Source organism: Rhinatrema bivittatum, chromosome 8 (genome assembly GCF_901001135.1).
Source record: "Rhinatrema bivittatum chromosome 8, aRhiBiv1.1, whole genome shotgun sequence".
NCBI classification, from domain to species: Eukaryota; Metazoa; Chordata; class Amphibia; order Gymnophiona; family Rhinatrematidae; genus Rhinatrema; species Rhinatrema bivittatum.
This window is the reverse complement of record NC_042622.1, coordinates 41,952,094-41,973,692: the sequence shown is the minus strand read 5'-3', so window position 1 is coordinate 41,973,692 and position 21,599 is coordinate 41,952,094. Positions and strand designations below refer to the sequence as shown.

The following is a 21,599-nucleotide window of genomic DNA, read 5'->3' as shown; positions in this document are numbered from 1 at the left end:
TTGTGAGGCAAGACTTGCCCTGGGTAAAGCCATGCTGACTTTGTTCCATTAAACCATGTCTTTCTATATGTTCTGTGATTTTGATGTTTAGAACACTTTCCACTATTTTTCCTGGCACTGAAGTCAGGCTAACCGGTCTGTATTTTCCCGGATCACCCCTGGAGCCCTTTTTAAATATTGGAGTTACATTTGCTATCCTCCAGTCTTCAGGTACAATGGATGATTTTAATGATAAGTTACAAATTTTTACTAATAGGTCTGAAATTTCATTTTTTTAGTTCCTTCAGAACTCTGGGGTGTATACCATCCGGTCCGGGTGATTTACTACTCTTCAGTTTGTCAATCAGGCCTACCACATCTTCTAGGTTCACCGTGATTTGATTCAGTCCATCTGAATCATTACCCATGAAAACTTTCTCCATTACGGGTACCTCCCCAACATCCTCTTCAGTAAACACCAAAGCAAAGAAATCATTTAATCTTTCCGCGATGGCCTTATCTTCTCTAAGTGCCCCTTTAACCCCTCGATCATCTAACGGTCCAACTGACTCCCTCACAGGCTTTCTGCTTCGGATATATTTAAAAACGTTTTTACTGTGAGTTTTTGCCTCTACGGCCAACTTCTTTTCAAATTCTCTCTTAGCCTGTCTTATCAATGTCTTACATTTAACTTGCCAATGTTTATGCTTTATCGTATTTTTTTCTGTTGGATCTTTCTTCCAATTTTTGAATGAAGATCTTTTGGCTAAAATAGCTTCTTTCACCTCTCCTTTTAACCATGCCGGTAATCGTTTTGCCTTCTTTCCACCTTTCTTAATGTGTGGAATACATCTGGACTGTGCTTCTAGAATGGTATTTTTTAACAATGACCACGCCTCTTGGACATTTTTTACTTTTGTAGCTGCTCCTTTCAGTTTTTTTCTAACAATTTTTCTCATTTTATCAAGTTTCCCTTTTGAAGTTTAGCATGAGAGCCTTGGATTTGCACACTGTTCCTCTTCCAGTCATTAAATCAAATTTGATCATATTATGATCACTATTGCCAAGCGGCCCCACCACCGTTACCACCAGTCCAGGGCCCCACTCTCCTCTCCTCATCTCTCTCAGACACCCTACTCCCCCAGGAGTCTTGCTTCCCTCTCCTTCCTCTCCTCTCCTCTCCCAGACACCCTACTCCCCAGCAGTTCTTACTCCCCAGTCCAGGGCCGGTTGCTAGGTTTTTTTGCTGCCCTGTGCGAACAATTACTGTGCTGTTCCCACCCCCCCCTCCTTCATTCATTCTCTGTCCTGGGCCCACCAAAAAAAGTCCCACTCCCTTCAGTGATACAAACTTTAAAAACTAACACCTCTTCCCCCTACCAATGACTGGTGCAAAGGTATTAGGTGGCTCAGGCGAACCTTATAGTCTTGTACAACGTGTGCCCCCTCCCCCCACACCATGCCTCACACACAGTTAAGAGTTATGCATTTATATTTTACATGAAAAATATGAAAGTACAATATTCTGAGGTAAAAATATCACTTACACTATATATACATGCACTGCTGTGAAGCCAACCAGAAATCCCTGCAAAAAAGACACTTGGAACCCATATGGTATTAGTCCTGTTGTGATGCGTGTTGGGTGTGGGCTTGATCCTCTGAAAGCCCGAATACAATAATACACTTCCTATTAGGAAAATGCCTCACCTCAGTCACACATGCAGAACATAAACAGACCCTCACCAAATACAGAATAGAGCAACCATAAAGCAGAAATACCAATGCGCAGACAAAAACTGAACTGGAAACCACAAGAAGCCACACACTCTGGGGGTAATTTTCAAAAGGAGTTACATGTGTAAATGTAGCTACTATTGTAGCAATTTTCAAAAGCCATTTACTCAAGTAAATTGCACTTATGTGAATAAATCCTATAGACAAGTCAATGGCATAAATTGTAGCAATTTTCAAAAACCCACTTACTCAAGTAAAGTGAATTTACTCCAGTAAACCTGGTTTTTACTCGAGTAAATGCTTTTTAAAATCAGGCCCTCTATGCAGTGCAACAAGGAAAAAACAGAACCATTACCATTCTTCAAACATCAATATTGTTTAAGAGAGAGAAAGAGAGAGAGAGAGGGAGAGTGTATGTTTAAGAAACAGAGGAGAAAGTTTGTGCATCCCTCTCCCACTACTCCTCCACGACAATCCCAGGGTGACTGGAAATCAAAAGTTCCCAGGTATGGAGAGGTGTGAATTTTTAAAATCCTTTTTAGTTTTATTTTTCAGGGGTTATTTGCTGTGTCTGCTGTTTTGAAATATTTTACTGGTGTTTGGGACATTTAAAAAAAACGTGTATATGAGTTTTTAATTATTTGATCTTTTTTTCATCAGCTTTTTTTGAAATATTATTAGTATGTTTTTAGAATTATGATTATGTAAAATATTTCAAAACAGCAGACACAGCACATAACCCCTGAAAAATAAAACTAAAAAGGATTTAAAAAATTCACACCTCACATAAGAAATTGCCATGCTGGGTCAGACCAAGGGTCCATCAAGCCCAGCATCCTGTTTCCAACAGAGGCCAAACCAGGCCACAAGAACCTGGCAAGTACTCAAACACCAAGAAGATCCCATGCTACTGATGCAATTAATAGCAGTGGCTATTCCCTAAGTAAAATTGATTAATAGCCATTAATGGACTTCTCCTCCAAGAACTTATCCAAACCTTTTTTGAACCCAGCTACACATACCTGGGAACATTTGATTTGCAGTCACCCTGGGATTGTCGTGGAGGAGTAGTGGGAGAGGGATGCACAGACTTTCTCCTCTGTTTCTTACACATACATACTCTCTCTCTCTGTCTGTCTGTCTGTCTGTCTCTCTCTCTGTCTCTTTCTCTCTCAGACAAACCCACAGGTGTCTCCAGCTCTTCTTTGGTTGGGATCTGCCAACAGCCCCAGGCCCTCATCTTAATTTCAGCTGCTGGCAGGTTGGGATCCACCTGCAGCCCATTCTCTCTCCCTCACCCCCCCCCCCCCACACACACACATACACATATGCAAACCAGGCAGGCTCCCATTCACACACACACACACACACACACTCAAAACTCTTCCCAGCAGCCTCCCATTCACATACCCATTCATCCCAAACAGCCTCCTATTCACGCACACCCACCCTTCACATGCAGTCTCCAATTCACACACCTACTCATTCCAGGCAGCTTCCCAGTCACACACACGCACACACACACATCACACACACACAAACACACTCACACACACACACACACACACACTCATCACAGGCAGCCTCCCATTCACTCACACACACATACAGACCAGGACATCAGGGTCCATGGGTCATTCCTCCTCCACTGCTGCTGCTGCCAGCCTCTTCCTTCTTTGTGGAGAGCACAGAGCAGCCATTCTACAGCTTCTCTTCCTGTGCTGGCCCCGAGATAATTCAGCACTCACAGTGTTAGCACGCCCTTTATTCTCATCTTGCAAGAATACAAGACGTTCTAGCACTGTGAGTGTTGAATACCCCAGGACTAGCATCGGAGGAGGAGCTGCCAAATGGGCTTCCTCTGCTGGTGCATCTTGCTTCTGCCACCTATGGGATTGGGTCCAATGGCGGCACCATACACCTCCTTCTTCCATCATCAGTGGGATCAGGTCCACTGGTGGCACCCCGGGCCTCCTCTTCTTCTGCCACCTATGGTATCGGGTCTACCAGCGGCAGCACAGGCTTCTCCCCAATGCCACCCCACCGGGTGTGCTGCCATGTGCAATTGCACAGTTTGCACACCAGGTGGCGCCAGGTCTGCGCCATTCTCTTCCCAGATCCCATACTCCCCAGTAGTCTTGCTCTCCAGACCTCCTCCCATCTCAGAAACCCCACTTCCCAGCAGTCTTGTTCCTCAGCCTCTTTTCCTCTCCCAGCCTCTCTACTCCCCAGAAATCTTGTTCCCCAGTCCCCAGCAGTCGTCTTCTCTATCACACACTTTCTCACCCACAATCTCTTCATTCACTGCTGGTGGCCAGTGCACAATTTCCTTATTGCTGCTCACCCACGCAGTGCTACCGTGATCCCCTCATTCACCCTCTCTATTCCTGAAGAATCGAAGGATTGCGTCCTAGCAGTGTGGGATGCTTCCTCCTTCTTGGCTGCCGGCGGTTAAATGACGTCATCAGGTGCTGACAGGCAAGGAGGAAGAAGCAGCCCACGCTGCAAGATTGCAGTCCTTCCATTCTTCGGGAGAAGGGAGGGTGAGTGAGGGGATTGCTGCAGCACTGTGGGGTGATCAGCGTTAAGTAAATCATACGCCATCCCATTGCCACCAATGAGAATTGTCCCATTGTTGGCGACGCCCCTCCCCCCGTTCCGACACCAATGAGTGGAAAAGCAGTGCGGCTCCGCCAGAATCATCAGTGTAACAGTGTGGCTGGTGGGCCACACTTCTTTTCCACTTACTGAGGCTTCTTATGGTGGCACTATGGCGCCTTTCGGTAGCAACGCCTATGGCCGTGGCTATATTGGCCATAGGCATGCTATGACTCTGAGTCCAGTGTATCAAACCTAACAGAGGCAGGAGCTTTTGAGGACTGGAGGCCAATTTGCCAGATGCATCAATGGACAGTCCAAGGCTTTCCTTGATTGTGTATAGGTGCCTGCAATCTTAGAGTGGAATGCAATGAATAATGTAAAGTATATTGTGACATCGTCAAGCATTGTTCCAGTTGTCATTTGATTGGTTATCAGTATGCAAATAAAGACTTAAAGGAGATGCATGGATCTGTATGTCTGTGCTACAACCCTACTAGACGAGTACAGTCTAGGACTACGCCAATCAATAAGGAAGCAGGATTTCTTGGAGTCGGTGATATCATGGAGAGTACTTTACATTATACTGGTACCTGGCAGTGGTGGTACACAATCCATGCCACATTGATGGGAACAGCACTTCTCATCTCCTGGACACCCGCTGTCTCTGGTACACAGAGCACGAGTTCCACGAAAACAATTTATTGGATTAATGGCACAGGATCCTGGTTTATCTATAACAACAAAACAAATTTCCAGTGAACAAAAAGATCTGCTGGCCAAAAAAACAATCAGATTATTAGATGGGGTTAGCAGGAGGTCTGGCTCATGAATAGGCCATCTCCACTTATACAGTGCGGCCCTTATTTATCTTTCTTACTCAGTGAGCTTAGAGACAGGTTCCAAAATGATGATCAACTGCCAAATTCTTGCATAATATAGTATTATTGTGGGGGAGTGGTGGGTCTTGCCAGACAACCTTAATTGAGTTCTTTGATCCATTGACTACCATAGTGGAGCAGAGAGGAGCAGTGGGTAAGGTCTAGCTGGTATTCGGCAGGGCCTTTCACTCTGTTCCACAGTACAGCTTCAGTATCCATCAGCAGCTGTAGTGAGAACTCCAGGCCAGTTTCCAGCTTCAGACCTTACTTGCATAAGATAAGACCATAAAAAATTGCCATGCTGAGTCAGACCAAGGGCCCATCAAGCCCAGCATCCTGTTTCCAACAGAGGTCAAACCAGGCCACAAGAACCTGGCAATTACCCAAACACCAAGAAGATCCCATGCTACTGATGCAATTAATAGCAGTGGCCATTCCCTAAGTAAACTTGATTAATAGCAGTTAATGGACTTCTCCTCCTTTTTTGAACCCAGCTATACTTACTGCACTAACCGCATCCTCTGGCAACAAATTCCAGAGCTTAATTGTGCGTTGAGTGAAAAAGAATTTTCTCTGATTAGTCTTAAATGTGCCACATTTTAACTTCATGGAATGCCCTCTAGTCCTTCTGTTATCCGAAAGTATAAATAACCGATTCACATTTACTCGTTCAAGACCTCTCATGATCTTAAAGACCTGGCAGCTCCAGGGTAGGGTGAAGAGCTGGCCCAACTCCAGGGAAATTCACCCTCAAAGTGGCAATTCTAAGGGAGCATGGGAGAATGTGAAGAAAGTGGGGTTACTGGCTGCATAGTCCACGGTGAGCAAGAGGGGTTGATTGGGAAAGTGGGAAGTCGGGTTGGTGGCAATGTTACATGTTGTATTGACTTTATGCTGTATATAATGTGTATATTTATTGTACTTTGATGTTAGCCGCTTTGAATAATTGATCACTGTAAAAAAAAAAAAAAGCAGTTCCTCTGCATTCTAGCAGGCCAATGCCCACATGGAGTATTACACATTAAAAAACATTAAATTTGAAATGGTAAACAATTAATGAATAAGGTATACATTGAACATGGCGTATTATTCAGGAAAACATTATTATGTATGTTGCTGAATAGGTAGTATGGTGCTTTATTGGTAGCATGGGAATTTAGGTGAAGGCTTCGGTAAAGAGCCAGGTGGTGGGTATTAGGAGCAGTGGTGGGTATTAGGTAGTGACTGAGCCAAGAGAGTGGAATACAGTCCTTGGGTTTCTCGCAAGGTAGTTTCGTTACTACAGGAGTTAGTCTGGGTGGTGAGTCTGCTACGAGCAAGTGGCGAGAGCAGTATGCAACTGGCTCAGACTCTGAGAATCTTGGAGTTTGTTTTACTACAAAGCAGGGCAAAATATTTCTGCTGGAGACTCAAATCCAAAAGTTAATAGCTCAAGTTTGAACCCTGATGAACACTATTCGCCCAACTGTGTGGTCTTATCTACCTGTCCTGGGGTTGATGGCTGCCACATTGGAAGTAGTTCCATGGGCAAGGGCACATATGCGACTTCTTTAATATGTGTCGTTGTTCCGAAGGAACCCGAAGTCGCAGGACTATGCAGTGAGGCTGCTCCTACCATTGGAGATAAGATCTCAGTTGCACTGATGATTACAGACAGATCATCTCAGGAAAGGAGTTTCCCTGGAATACCTGATTGGTTAGTATTCAAGACAGATGCGAGCCTTCTGGCCTGGGGGGGCCATCAGAAGTTGATGGTGCAAGGTTAGTGGAATTTAGAGGAGCGGCGGTGGAACATCAACCGATTGGAAGCACGGGCAGTTTAGTTAGCATGCTTACATTTCGCTGAGCCGCTAGAGACTTGGGTGGTCCAAATAATATCAATGGTTGGACAACTCCCTAATATCAAATAATATCAATGGCTGGACAACTCCCTACACTATCACTCTTTGAACAGACCAATGAGAACCGCTTATAAAGGAACCCTCCACATTTCTCCCCCCCCCCCCCCCCAAACTCACCCATCCATAGCCACGAAAGAACTGGCTCTGTCCAGTGCTGGACCAACCCTATGGAATTCAATGCCCCCACACCTGCGCCAAGAACATTGTACCCAAACCTTTAAAGAAAACCTTAAAACTTGGCTCTTCTCACAAGCTTTTACTTAACCTCACCACTCTGATGTCACAGTTACCCACACCTGTCCTCTAAGCCGAGGCCTTTACACCCTTCAAACTAAAGTCGCCTCATTTCAACCAAGTGCCACCCCCTATCCCCATCCCCATACCTGAACATATCGGGATAAGTAGTTATCCGGCTAAGTGGCGGCCACTGATCCTGGCAGATATTAGGCTGCTACCACGTGGCCGGATAAGTCAAAACTGGGAATTTACATGGAAGGATCAGAAGAGGCAGCAAGGCGTGATGAAGGAGATGAGACCAAATGGGAGCGCTGCTGCTGAAGATGACCAGATAAAAACCACTAGCAGTGGAGAGATATTAGTCCACTTTGAGGGGACCCAAGGCTGAGACACCTGCAGCTCGGAGGATACATGCAAAAACACAGAGCGCCTCCAATGAAGAAGACTCAGTTTCTCTCCGAACCTTGCCAACTTCTTGGTAGAAGCTAAATAGTCAGACTCTGTCCTCTGTCCTTGTAAGATATCATCACGCATGGGTCAATTTTCAAAGCCATTTATGCAGGTAAATAGAGATTTACCCACTTTCCGTTAGCCATCTGAAAACTGCCCTTCCTCGGTGAGGCTAAACATGCACCCACTGTTCCACAAGGCTCGCGCTTTTAGCCGCATGCACAGGAGGCGTTTTCCAGAGGTGCGCGTAGGTCAGGGAAGGAAATTAATGCGCACAGATTGTGTTTTCAAGCTTGCGCATGATATTTTGCATGGAGAAAGTCCCTGCACAGAAAGGAAGTGCAAAAGTCCATGGTTTAAAAAGGGCCTGTGAACTTTGTCCCACTATGGGCCGTTTGAAGATTCTCTCCATAACATGCTTTTCTTTAGGTTTTACTTCAAAGAATGGAAGGGCTTGAAGTTGGAAAATGGGGAGGATAAGAGGAAATGATTTTTTACTGAAAGGATGGCGGGTGTTTTGAACAGCCTACCAGCTGAGGCGGCAGAATCCAAACTGTGACAGAATTAGAGCACGTCTGGGACAGTTGTAGAGGGCACTGGCAGCGGGGGGAGGTGGGATAAATAAGTGAGGTAAAGAATCTCTAGTTTAGTTTGGTTATGGAAATTCCTAAGCCCATCCGCCCAGAGCAATCATCCTTCTTCTAGGGACCCGTGCCTTTGCTGGCCGTGGTCGATCACAACCTTCAACCCATTTCTGTCCCTGACCGGGCTGAAGACCTCTTTTGATTTAATGCCGATCTCCTTGCTGATGTTGGTTGTGAAAGAACTCTTCCCCTCTTCTTTTCTTTTCCTTCGGTTTTACCAAGGGAAGGTGACCAAGATTTCCCACCCTCAAAATGTGCCCCAAGAATTGTAGGTGCCCTTTGATGATGGTAATTCTGCCCTTTTGTCTGCAATCTGGTTCTGTGGAGAAGAGCAGATGTTCCAAAGGACAAAGCCTGCTGGCCCGGCTGTACGAAGCTGACAGAAAGAGCCAAACGGCATGGACATACCTGGGAACTGCTCTTGATCATAGCAGTGGGGTGGGGTGGGAGAGACGAATATTGTGTATCGGCTTGCTTTCTTCCTCCACCAAACCCAACTAATCCACACTTTTTCTCTTTTCCCTCACCACCACCAATGTCCCTCTTTCCAGAGATGACCCCCCCCCTCTCAGCACTCTTTCCCTTCCTCCCTCTCTGACCCCCAGCACTCTCTCTTTGCTCCTACCTCCCTATAAGTCACTGCTCTCTGATTTGTGCAGCATCGCTCTACCCTCAGACGAGTCCCATGTCCTGGAATCACAGCTGCAGACAAGAGCTGTATTTGCTGCAGCCCCTCTCCAGTTTTCTCCCCATGTGCCTGCAGCGTCTGCTCCAGGCTCCCCACATGCCTGCAGCATCTGCTCCAGGCTCCCCACATGCCTGCAGCGTCTGCTCCAGGCTCCCCACATGCCTGCAGCGTCTGCTCCAGGCTCCCCACATGCTGCCTGCAAAGTCCCCTCCTCTTCTGTTCACTGCTGGCTTCCTGAAAGGGAGTGGATGGAGCAGTAAAACAGAAGCCCTGAGTATTTCTCTAGAGATGGCAATTGATAGTTTCCCTGAAATCCAGAGAGTTCCCAGGTATGAGCATGGGACAGCAGTACTGCTGGGTTACATTCACAGATATAATTGGAGAAGTGGCATTTTGCCTAGTGTGGACAGCAAGATGACTTGGTTACAATCCTTAGCTGATAACACAAAGGATAAGGCGTGACTTGCAAGTGGCCAAGCTTGTACAGCTGGCAGAAGGTGGTGGTAAGGTCAAGAAAGCAGAAATCTAGAGCTGAAGCAATATAGGCGGGGCAAGTAGACAGGCAGACTGGGCCAAATGCTCTTTATTTGCTGACATGTACTATGTTACATGAAGAAATGCATTGAAAACTAGCTTGGAATTGATTACAGAATCATTACAAGCAAGTTAAAAAAAGGAATCAAGACCTGGCTGTTTAAACAGGCCTATCCCAACTCCTCTCAAACCTAGTCAGTGACATCCGCCTAACCGCCCCCCCCCCCCCCCCACCCCCTATTTAAAATACCCTAGCTCTCACTAGCTCTCCCTACCTCTTCCTCTACCCCCCGCTCCTCCTCCCCACCCACCCGTCTTAGCTCCCTCCCTTGTACATAAGTTCACATGCCTTACTATTATTGATTATAAGTTTATTTCATTTAACCAAGTTTCTACTACTCTCGTTGACCTCTATAAAATGTTCCTTCGTGTGTTATCTGACTGTCCTTTTATGCATCGTTCATTGTAATTCTCCTTTTATGCATCGTTCATTGTAATTTTCCTTTCTCAGTTACCTGTAAACCAACATGATGTGTCCTACGAATACCGGTATATAAAAAGCTTTAAATAAATAAATAAATAAATAAATGTATTGTACTGTGTCAGTACGTTCTATCATAAATATTCAGAAGGTCTCGCCAGTTCCCACTTTGCTGCTCAGTGTATATAAATTTAAGGGATGCATACAAACCTCTCCCTGCTACAATGTATTTTAATGCTCTGCATGTTTTTTGTAATTGATGTATTTTAATGTTTTATATTTTAATTGTAAATTAATTTCGGATATTGTATGAAAGGCGATATAATCCAGTTAAAAAAAAAAGAAAAAGGAACAATACCTACTGGGAAATAAAAAGTAAATATAATCCTTTTAGACTCGGCATGTTGTATAAAGCAGTTTATCCTCGGTGCCAAATGTGGTGGGGTCTACATGCAAAATAATAGGAAGCATGTGCTAGACAGGGCCAACAGTCAGCCAGGTCCACACGAGGTGCTCAGGAGAAACCCCCAGGAGAAAAAGTAGTAGAAACAGATGTGGGAGTTTCACTTTAAGAACAGAGAGGATCATGGGGATTGGAGTCTTATAGAGAGGGAGGGTGAGGACTCTAGACCCACACCCCAAGCAGGTGATGCAAAGCTGCCTCAGGAGGTAGGTCCCAGAGGAAACGGTGCAAAGGAAAGCTTCTCTGGAAAGAGAGAGCCCCCCAGCCAGATGCTGTGGAGGTATTGGGATCTCAGGAAAGGAGGCGGCCAAGCCAAACCACAAGGCACGGCAGGAGATGGGGGCAATGGGAACTAAGAACATCCAAGAGTCACACACAGGGGCCCACCCGGCTTCACCTGGGACCCGCAGCAGTGAGGCCAATGAGCCTTGTTTAAGAAGTACTCAGCCAGAGTTAGGTTTTGTTTTTGTATTTTTTTGGGAACATGTGCTACCTCTGTGAATAACGCCGACAGCAGCTGGCATGGACAGTGAGATGTCTGACCAAGGGCAGTTACTCCAGGGACAGCGAGGCCCACCTATGACAATAACACAATATTAAATCACAATAAGGTAATGTCCTGCAGCGGATATGACATACCTGGGGATACTCGTGTGCAGACGCTGCTACACCCCTTGGGGCAGCACTTCTCCTCCTCTGTACAGTTAGTACAGTTTACAAGGCAGATAGTGGCACCAATACCAGGAGGGAGGACGTTAGGTGGACAAAATCCAGGTGCCTCTGCAACAGGAATATCACACAAAATAAATACAGAGGTGTTTATTTATGATTTATAGCTACAAGACTGGTGAATAAAAGCTTTGAATACGAGCCCCTCTAACATGCAGGTTCTGTTCACCCATGATGTGGCTGGCAAGAGTATCTGGGGTAATTTCAATTGGTCTGAGACACTGGGCCGGTGCAAGCGCCCCTGGTATTTTTTACACCCATGTACCCTGTACCTATTTTCAAAGGGAAACTATCTGGCCGGTGTCCCATGAAAATTAGGTACAAGGTAAGCAGGTCCAAAAATACTCACAGACCTTCCACAGTTACTCTTGAGTAAGTGCCCGAATTATATTTGAAAATCAAATATGCATGCATTATTTTCCCTCTCCAGATCCATCCTCGATGTTTGGATGGCCCGTTTATTTTCTACCAGTAAATGTACCCACTTGAGGCCCAAGGAACTAGCCAGATAACTCCTCAGCTGGATCGTTCTGAAAACTGCCCTGCCCCACGTAGAGGGATCCGATCTTCAGGAGACAACATGAAGAAAAATAATGTTCAGCTATTACACCTCCCCCAAGTGCCAGGTAGGAAAACAATGCACAGTACCTCCAGGAGGCGGCAGGCATTTGCGCCCACATGTATCAAAGCAGCACTTCAGTGTCCCGGCACATTCACTGTCTGACGTGCACTCCTCTGTGCAGTTCTCTGAAGACACTGCTGTAGGGCGTGCTGGACAATCGCCAGGTTTATCTGGAGCAGACAAAAATGATGCTGCAATTAGAAATGGCACATTTCCAACAAAGCTTATTCATATGTTTATGGCTCCCATCCAGCTACTCATGAAATTATAAAGATAGGCAGCTGCATACTGATAGGATGAGGACATCACAAAAAAAAAAAAGACAAGGGCTCCTGTCACCCTATTGTGAGGATGTGGAAAGAAATGATCATATCTAAGTGTAAGCCTGTCTTTAAGCAATGGGATATCCCAGGACCACCCCTGATGTGAGAACCCTTTAGGTTTAGGTTATAACTGGCAGTCTAAGAGAAGGATCTATTCCAGAGTCTCTCCACGCATGGAAGAGAGAGCGGGGATGCAGAAAGCAGGGTGAAAGAAGTTAGCATGCTGATGGCTGGTAACTGACTCCCTAAAAGGGCTAGCAAATGTCCCAAGGGAGGAACTTGGCATGCTGAATCTCCTATCTATGAGCCAGGTATGCACAGGCCGATATAACTAACTACAGAGCTGTGAGTAAGGAGGATAATTGAACCCTAGGGATTTTGCTTGCGAGTATACCTGGGAAAGGTCAGAGTGTCTGCAAACAATCCCCTAAAGCTGGAGAGGACTGTTGGAGAAAGGACCCAAGATTTGGGCAAAATGCCTAAGGAGAACCCACACAGCTTCAGTAGTACTTTTGCTGAGGAGAAAGCAGACAAGCTGGAAACCCAACAATTGTGTGGTCTGCGTTTCTAGAAGAGAATAGCAGGACAGAGTACAGCTTTGTGTAAAGTTACTTTTCTTTGCCACCTGTGGCTCACTGAAACCACCTGCTTGACCCACATCTACTAAGACCTCACAGAGCCGTACCAGATCCCCTACAACTGGGCAACGACACAAGTACCAGAAAAAATGGAAGCAGGAGGAGGTGTAGATAAGGGGTTAGATCCCTAATTAGGAGCAGGGATTGAAAAAGTGACACAAGGTAGCCCACGTGCGGCTCCTCAGTGACAGCAGTGAGTGTGGCCGGCCCAGTCCAAGTCCGACCCTCTGCCTTCCCGTTTATTCCTGTACCACTGGAAATAATTAGGGCATTGCAGGCACTTGGGCATCCATCGGCAACAGAAGACACCGGGCAGACCAAGCATTTTCCCCCATGGGAAAAATGGGAAATCCTTGAGTGTTACTACTACTAACACACGGCATATACGCCAGGCAGGGGCACAGTGGCCAACTGCCTGGTATTCAACTGGGCCGGATGACCGTGACTGCTGGCACGAGTCCAAAGCTGCAGGGTAAAGCCCGGTTATGAACTGTCCTGCTTCTGCTGAACAGCCGTGGTGAAGAACACATGGGCAGTGGGCAGCAGGGGGTGTGATGGGGGCAGGGAGGAGCTCTGGGGCATTTCTGCACGAGCACGCCAGGCCTGTGCCCAGTGCAGCAAAAAATCTCGGGGCAGCATGCGGAGCGGAAAAATATTCCACCTCCTGTCCTAGTGCAGCCACCTGTACCACTCCCCCCCCCCCCCCCGTCTTGATGTGGCTGAGCTCTCCCCCACCTCCCCTCAACAGAGATAGCACCTTTAGACAAGCAGTACCACTATAGCCATGGTGAGAGGCATCCTGTTCAACAGAGATTAGTGACATTTTATACTTAATTGCCTGGTGGGCAATGCTGATACTGACGGCAACCTGTTCCCCTTTAACTATTTTGGGCCCTTATTTATCAAAACCTTTACTATAGACAAAGAGTGTGGAAAAACACATGATGGAGAGGCTCGTTGTGTGGAAAGAGTGAACCGCGAGGCATGAGAAACCCCAGTGCTAGATCCTTCAAGCCATTCACCATGTTATCCTCAATTTTGACTTCTTCGAAGGGTGACCAAGAGGGTCAAATTTTATTTTTGCTTCATGCACATAAATCTATATTACCGAGTCCAAAAGGCTTGATTTAAATGCCTGTCAGCTTAAAAAACGTAATCTTCCAAAATGCCCAGGGCCAAAATCACAACGTCTGAGGAACCCCCACAGCCTGGAGATGCTTGGGTCTCCCCATGTCTAACCAGGGGGCTGGCTTGGGTTTCCACTCCCAGTGGGTGGACACATTGAGCACAAATCACCCGTTTAAGTCACTTTGTAAAACTGCAAGAAGAGGTTGGGCAGCCGTATGGTACTGCTCAGCTTCCAATGCTTTCGGAGGTCAGGGACGCGCCTTGGCGCCCGCCTCCCGCTCTTTCCCCAGATAACACATATTTCCAGCAAGACAAGCAAAAACCCCTTTCAGACCAAAACAATAAAGAGTGTTGATTTTTGCAAAGAATTTGTTTTTAAAAGAAGATAAATGGATATGTAAATTGTTAATTGTGCTTAAAATGTTTCATCTCTCTTTTAGCAAACTCTTGAGACATTCTGAGATCTATTCATGTTTTTCTGTTTTGGGTGTGTGAAGTTTCAGTGGAACAGAATTACACAACTGGAAAATACATAATCAGAACATTTATAAATGAGAAAAAGCTGCTGCAGGAGGCTGCACACCTTCTCACACCCCTCAGCACAGCATTTATAAATGAGAAAAAGCTGCTGCAGGAGGCTGGCACACCTTCTCACACCCCTCAGCACAGCATTTATAAATGAGAAAAGCTGCTGCAGGAGGCTGGCACACCTTCTCACACCCCTCAGCACAGCATTTATAAATGAGAAAAAGCTGCTGCAGGAGGCTGGCACACCTTCTCACACCCCTCAGCACAGCATTTATAAATGAGAAATACCCTCTGCAGGAGGCTTGCACACCTTCTCACACCCCTCGGCACAGCATTTATAAATGAGAAATACTCACTGCAGGAGGCTTGCAGACCTTCTCACACCCCTCGGCACAGCATTTATAAATGAGAAATACTCACTGCAGGAGGCTTGCACACCTTCTCACACCCCTCAGTACAGCATTTATAAATGATAGATACCCTCTGCAGGAGGCTTGCACACCTTCTCACACCCCTCAGCACAGCATTTATAAATGAGAAATACCCTCTGCAGGAGGCTTGCACACCTTCTCACACCCCTCAGCACAGCATTTATAAATGAGAAATACTCACTGCAGGAGGCTTGCAGACCTTCTCACACCCCTCAGCACAGCATTTATAAATGAGAAATACCCACTGCAGGAGGCTTGCACACCTTCTCACACCCCTCAGCACAGCATTTATAAATGAGAAATACTCACTGCAGGAGGCTTGCACACCTTCTCACACCCCTCGGCACAGCATTTATAAATGAGAAATACCCACTGCAGGAGGCTTGCACACCTCACACCCCTCGGCACAGCATTTATAAATGAGAAATACTCACTGCAGGAGGCTTGCACACCTTCTCACACCCCTCAGCACAGCATTTATAAATGAGAAATACCCTCTGCTGGAGGTTTGCACTCCTTCTTACACCTTTCAGCACACCATTTAGAGATGAGAAATACCTGCTGCAGGAGGCTTGCACACCTTCTCACAACCCTCATCACAACATTTCTTGTTTCCCGGGCAGTTTTCATCTGATGTACAGAACTTATCACAGAAACTGGAAGAATCTTTGGGTTGTATGTATCGTGGCCCTGGGCAAATTCCAGGCTTCTCTGGAATAAAAGGAGAATGTAGAGAAGAACAATTCATATTAATAGCGCTAACTTGCACCTGGTCATAAAAATGCATTACCATTTATTTATTTATTTATTTATTTATTTATTTATTTATTTATTTAAAATATTTATATTCCACCCATAGCAGAGTTTTTGCTGAGTGGAATACAAAAAGACATTCATAAAAATGACAACATTTACTAAAAACAAGCACACTAAAGATCAGACAATAAAACAGAAATATAATCACAGAAATTATTATTAAATTTCTTCCTCCAGGTGCAATACTCTTTAAAGTCATGAGGTTGAGAAAGCCTCCTTGGAAAAGATATGCCTTCAAACGCTTGCAGAAAACTGTAATTTCTGCAAGCAGCTGGATTTCCAATAGCAAGACATTCCACAGTGTGCGGTCAGTGACCGAAAGGGCCTACTCCAAGTCTGAACTAAATGGGCCTTCTTAATAAAAGGCACAACAAGTAGACCCTTATGAGTGGACTGGAGGCTACAAGAAGGTACTTAACCAGTTAACAGATTGGTCAGATAAGAGGGGGATATTCCACTGATAACTTTGTAAACTAGAACCAAAATCTTACTGTAAATGTTATTCTTTGTTGAGTGGGGAGTCAATGCAATTCTCTCAGAGTGGGGTCACATGTTCCCATGGGAAACCACCCAGAAACAAACCTAGCAGCTGAGTTTTGTAGCAATCCCATATTAAAAGAATTACAATTATCTGATTTAATTAAAAACAGATTCAGCTCATTTCTAGACTCTTAATAGCTGCCTCTTTGGACTTGAAGGAGTTTGTTGGATATAAACTCCAGGGCTGCAGGCTGCTCCGATGTGAGGCGCTCCCTGTACTCACCTCCTCCTGGTGGGGTTGTTGTTGCTGTTGTTGGCTGAACACACTTAGACTGCAGCTGGCCCCAGAGGGTGAGCAGGACCAGGAGCAGGAAAATGTGTCCTGTTGCTTTCATGGTGCCGTCAGGAACTGTGTCTGAATCTCCAGAGCTGACCTTGGTTGGGATTTAAATTCCTACCCCTTTAAGATTGGCAGCGCAGAGGGAGGGGTATAGACTCTTCCTTTCACAATCTGCTAGTTTGACACTATATCTTGTGCAAGTCAGGACATGAAATGCTGATTATAATTATCACAGTGTTGAGAAACACCCTTCTGTGACAAAACTTTTAAGATTCAAAATAAGGTCTAGGTGTACAATAAGTGATTAAAAGGTCCATATTCAGTAATCTTGGTCCAGCTTAAATTCAAACTTAGCTGGACAAATGGTGGGATTTGAAAATCTTGCACTGACCGGCCCTGAGAGAGTTAGCTAGCTAAGAGATGGGATGGAGGCATTCCAAGGTGATGTCGGCTATCCGGCTAACAGGGTCATTTTTTAAAATGTGATGATAAGATAAGATAAGAAGATAAGAAATTGCCATGCTAAGTCAGACCAAGGGTCCATCAAGCCCAGCAATCTGTTTCCAACAGAGGCCAAACCAGGCCACAAGAACCTGGCAATTACACAAACATCAAGAAGATCCCATGTTACTGATGCAATTAATAGCAGTGGCTATTCCCTAAGGGCCAGATTTTAATTCCTACGCGCATGGGGTACATTTGTGTGCGCTACCCGGCACGCACAAATGTACACCCGATTTTATAAAATGTGCATGCTGCCGCTCGCATGTTATAAAATCCGGGGTCAGCGCACGTAAGAGGGTGCACACTTGTGCACCTTGCGTGCGCCGAGCCCGAGGGGAGCCCCGATGGCTTTCCCCGTTCCCTCCAAGGCCGCTCTGAAATCGGAGCGGCCTTGGAGGGAACTCTTCTTTCGTCCCGTCCCTCCCCTACCTTATTTTATTTTTTACACCTGCCTGAGTCACTGTGCCGGAGGACTCAAGGCCGCCCCCGCCCATGATCCTACCCCCGGAACGCCCCTTTTTCAAAACCCCGGGACATACGCGCGTCCCGGGGCTTGCGCGCGCTGCCGAGCCTATGCAAAATAGACTCAGTGGGGTAGATTTTAAAAAGCATTTACTCAAGCAAAACTGGTTTTTGCTCGAGTAAATACACTTTACTCAAGTAAGTGGGCTTTTCAAAATTGCTACAATATATGCCATTGAATTGTCCATAGGATTTACTCAAGTAAGTGCACTTTACTCGAGTAAATAGCTTTTGAAAATTGCTACGATAGTATGTCACATTTACATGCGTAACTCCTTTGAAAATGACCCCCAGTGCGCGCAGGGGTAGGTTTTCAGGGGCTATGCGCGTATATTACGCACGTAACCCTTTGAAAATCTACCCCTAAGTAAACTTCATTAATAGCAGTTAATGGAATTCTCCTCCAAGAACTTATCCAAACCTTTTTTGAACCCAGCTACACTAACTGCACTAACCACATCCTCTGGCAACAAATTCCAGAGCTTAACTGTGCGTTGAGTGAAAAAGAATTTTCTCTGATTAATCTTAAATGTGCTACTTGCTAACTTCATGGAATGCCCCCTAGTCCTTCTATTATCCAAAAGTGTAAATAACCGATTCACATCTACTCGTTCAAGACCTCTCATGATCTTAAAGACATAGAAACATAGAAATGATGGCAGAAGAAGGCCAAACACCCCATCCAGTCTGCCCAGCAAGTTTCACACTTTTTTTTTTTCATACTTATCTGTTACTCTTTGCTCTTAGTAACCTTTTGGTTTCCCTTCCACCCCCACATTTAATGTAGAGAGCAGTGTTGGAACTGCATCTAGGTGAAAAATCTAGCTTAATTAGTTAGGGGTAGTAACCACCGCAATAAGCAAGCTAGACCCATTCTTATTTGATTACCCAGACTAAATAATTTAGTCCTTGTTGGTTGTTGTCTGTATATATAGATCCACTTTTCTTCATTCCCCCTGCCGTTGAAGCAGAAAGCTATGCTGGATATCTGTGAAGTATCAGTCTTTCTCCCCTGCTGTAGAAGCAGAGGGTTATGCTGGATATGCGTTGAAAGTGAAGTATGAGACTTTCTCCCCTGCCGTTGAAGCAGAGAGCTATGCTGGATATGCATTGAAAGTGAAGTATCAGGCTTATTTGGTTTGGGGTTGTAACCATCATAACAAGCAAGCAACACCCTGCTTTTTAGTGAATGCAAATCCTTTTTTCCACATTTCCTCTTGCTGTTGAAGCTTAGAGCAATGTTGGAGTCACATTAACCGTGTGTATGATTATTGAACAAGGGTATTATCTCCAGGTAGTAGCCGTCATTCCCGCGAGCCAGCCACTCTTCATCACGTCCTCTAGACTTTATGGATCCACAGTGTTTATCCCACGCCCCTTTGAAGTCCTTCACAGATCTGGTCTTCACCACTTCCTCCGGAAGGGCATTCCATGTTGTGGAGCGCTAGGAGAGCGATCCCACTCCTGGGAGATATGTGTGCCCTTGGGCTGCGGCTCGATGCCAGAGATATCTGAACAGGTGCCGCGGGAGGCGTGGCATGCCCGAGCATGGGCTGGACGGAAGCAAGCTGGAGTGAAGACTGGAAGACAGGCCCTCCTCCGGACCTGCACGCTTCGGAAGACCCAACAATGCAATGTTGGTCTTGTGAACAGTCCTCTGACCGTTCCCAGCCCTTTCGGACCTGCCGCAGGGTACGGCACGAAGCGGCAGGTCGGATGGAGGCCAGGGCAGTGAAGACTGGAACATGGATTCAGACGAGACTCAGGAACGACGTAGACTCAGGCATAGACGCGGACTCAGGAACGAGGTGCAGGATGCACAGAGGTGGACTCAGGAGCAGACGTGGACTCAGGACGAGGTACTGGATGCAGTGTGTGGTGGGGGGGGGGGGTGGGGAAAGCTAAAGACTAGACAGCTCATGGGGTCTGCTGGAAGATGTATGCAAATAAACCAGCAGGTTCTCTATTGAGTGTGGGGTCTGTGAAGGCTAAAACCTATATGGCTTACAGTATCCTCTAGTTTAGAGCAGTGGATCCAGAGCATATGTTTACATTTAGCCCCATGATGGTCAAGTGTTCAGTGTGTCACGCCTGTAAGCATTATCTCCCAGGTGTGTCACAATAGAAAAAAAGGTTGAGAACCACTGGTCTAGAGTCCTCTGCTGGGAGAACTGGGAAAGTATGCAAATAAGCCTTCCAATCCTCTGCTGCTGGAAACGGTGTATGGGTTGTAGAAACTGAAACCTAGACCACTGAGTGTCCTCTGGAGTCCTCTGCTGGGGCTTCTTGGAGACGGATGCAGATGAACCATCTGGTCCTCTTCCGCAGACACACTACTTCTTTCTAAGTACATTAAATATATAGATATAGAAGCACACAAGGTTTTAATGCCCAGATTGCTGCATCGGCCTGAAAGACTTTGAGAGGCCAGAGCTTCAACCATCACATTGCAGCGGGTACAGCAGCTGCTTCCCCCCAAGTTGTTCAGCCCCGTGCACTGCTACATACAGTGCGGCCTAACCCCCACCTCGTGCCTGTGTCCTAGGGCCATCAGAAGGAGCAGACACAAGGCCGAAGGAGCAGAATTAAGCTTGGCTGTGGCCGCAGCATGGGGGTGAAACCTTGCTCTGCATCTTTGACTTGGCCAGGAGGCCAGACACATCATCAGAGGGAGACTTCTCCATCCATCTTCCCCTTGGCGGTCACATCATCGGGGGGTGGGGCCTTTACCCTCCAGCCGTTGCATCATTAAAGGGGCCTCCTCCTAGAGGTCAGGTCATCAGAGGCTTTCTTCCTCCCTCCCATGGCAGTCGCAAAACTGATTTCCTCTTTGAGGAAGTTCTGGCCTTCACGGGCCCATTGCTAAGACAATACACGTTTCATTATGGTTTTGTGTTTCAGATTTGAAATGGCACAAAGCAATACAATACATTTTATTTCCTTGTCATTTGTAAACAGCACATCCCTTATTGAGGAAAAGTTACAGGAAGCGGAGAGGCTGTTACTTCCTTGGAGGCCTATGTGTTTGCCTGAGAGAAATGTCTCTCTAGGACCCACCCTGGGCACCTTTGCAGAGACTGTGGAAGAGAAGATCTGTGCATAAGAAGTGCGGTCTTTCTGGAGGTTCATTATTCTCTCAGGAAGAGTAGAACCAAGAAAGATGTTTAAATTGCTGAGGTCCATATTCAAATGCCATTTAACCAGATAAGAAGGGGGCATTCCATGGGTAGGCAAGAAGAATTCCCAGGAGGAGTGGAGTTAGCTGCATAACTTAAGCAGCTAATTCTGATATTCAGAGTTAGTCGTTTAAATTATGCAGCTAACTCTGGTTGGGTCAAAGGCATAGCCAGCTAACTTTAAGATAGCCAGGAATATTCAGCGGTGCGACCTCGCCACTGAGTATACCCTGCTAGTTAGCTGGATATGTTTATCCAGCCATCTAGCTGAACCGCACAGCGGCTGAAAATGGCCCCCCATTATTATTATTATTTAGGGGGCAGGTTTCAGAAAGCTCTCATAGTTACAAACTATGTATTTTTTGAGCCGGAGTAATTGGTTGTTTTTGCGACAACACATTTTGTTGGGAACAAATAAAATTACTGGAATATTGGAATTCAAAAGGCATGGAAAAAGAATAAAGGATCCTCCACCCAGTCTCATCAGTCTCTCATCCCAGCATCAAGATAACTACCTCCTCCATCGGCATCAATTAATCTTTCTTCCCAAGCAAAGCCTCACTTATCTCTAGCCCAGCACTAAGTAGCTTACATTTGCCCTAGAGTATTTCTCATGCCGCACCCAAGTACTACGTAACCCAATGCTTCCCAACCCTTTCCACATCTAACCAGTCCCGTTTTTCAGGATATCTATAATGAACATGCATGAGATATTGGAGATCCAGTGTATGCAAATCTATCTCACGTATATTCATTGTGACAATCTTGA

The 21,599-nt window shown here is 45.9% G+C and overlaps 1 protein-coding gene across 1 annotated transcript in view; it reads right to left on the bottom strand.

Annotated features, from left to right (window-relative positions):
* Positions 1 to 16,727, bottom strand: part of WFDC3 (WAP four-disulfide core domain 3) — a 36,515-nt gene extending 19,788 nt beyond the window's left edge. Inside the window, exons 1-5 of the mRNA XM_029613386.1 lie at positions 16,572 to 16,727; positions 15,551 to 15,703; positions 11,971 to 12,114; positions 11,233 to 11,373; positions 4,908 to 5,048 (exon numbers count right to left, since the gene is read on the bottom strand). Coding sequence (XP_029469246.1) covers positions 4,908 to 5,048; positions 11,233 to 11,373; positions 11,971 to 12,114; positions 15,551 to 15,703; positions 16,572 to 16,683 — 691 coding nt within the window. The 5' untranslated portion in view covers positions 16,684 to 16,727. The remainder of the gene's footprint in view (positions 1 to 4,907; positions 5,049 to 11,232; positions 11,374 to 11,970; positions 12,115 to 15,550; positions 15,704 to 16,571) is intronic.
* Between the last annotated feature and the right edge of the window lie 4,872 nt (positions 16,728 to 21,599).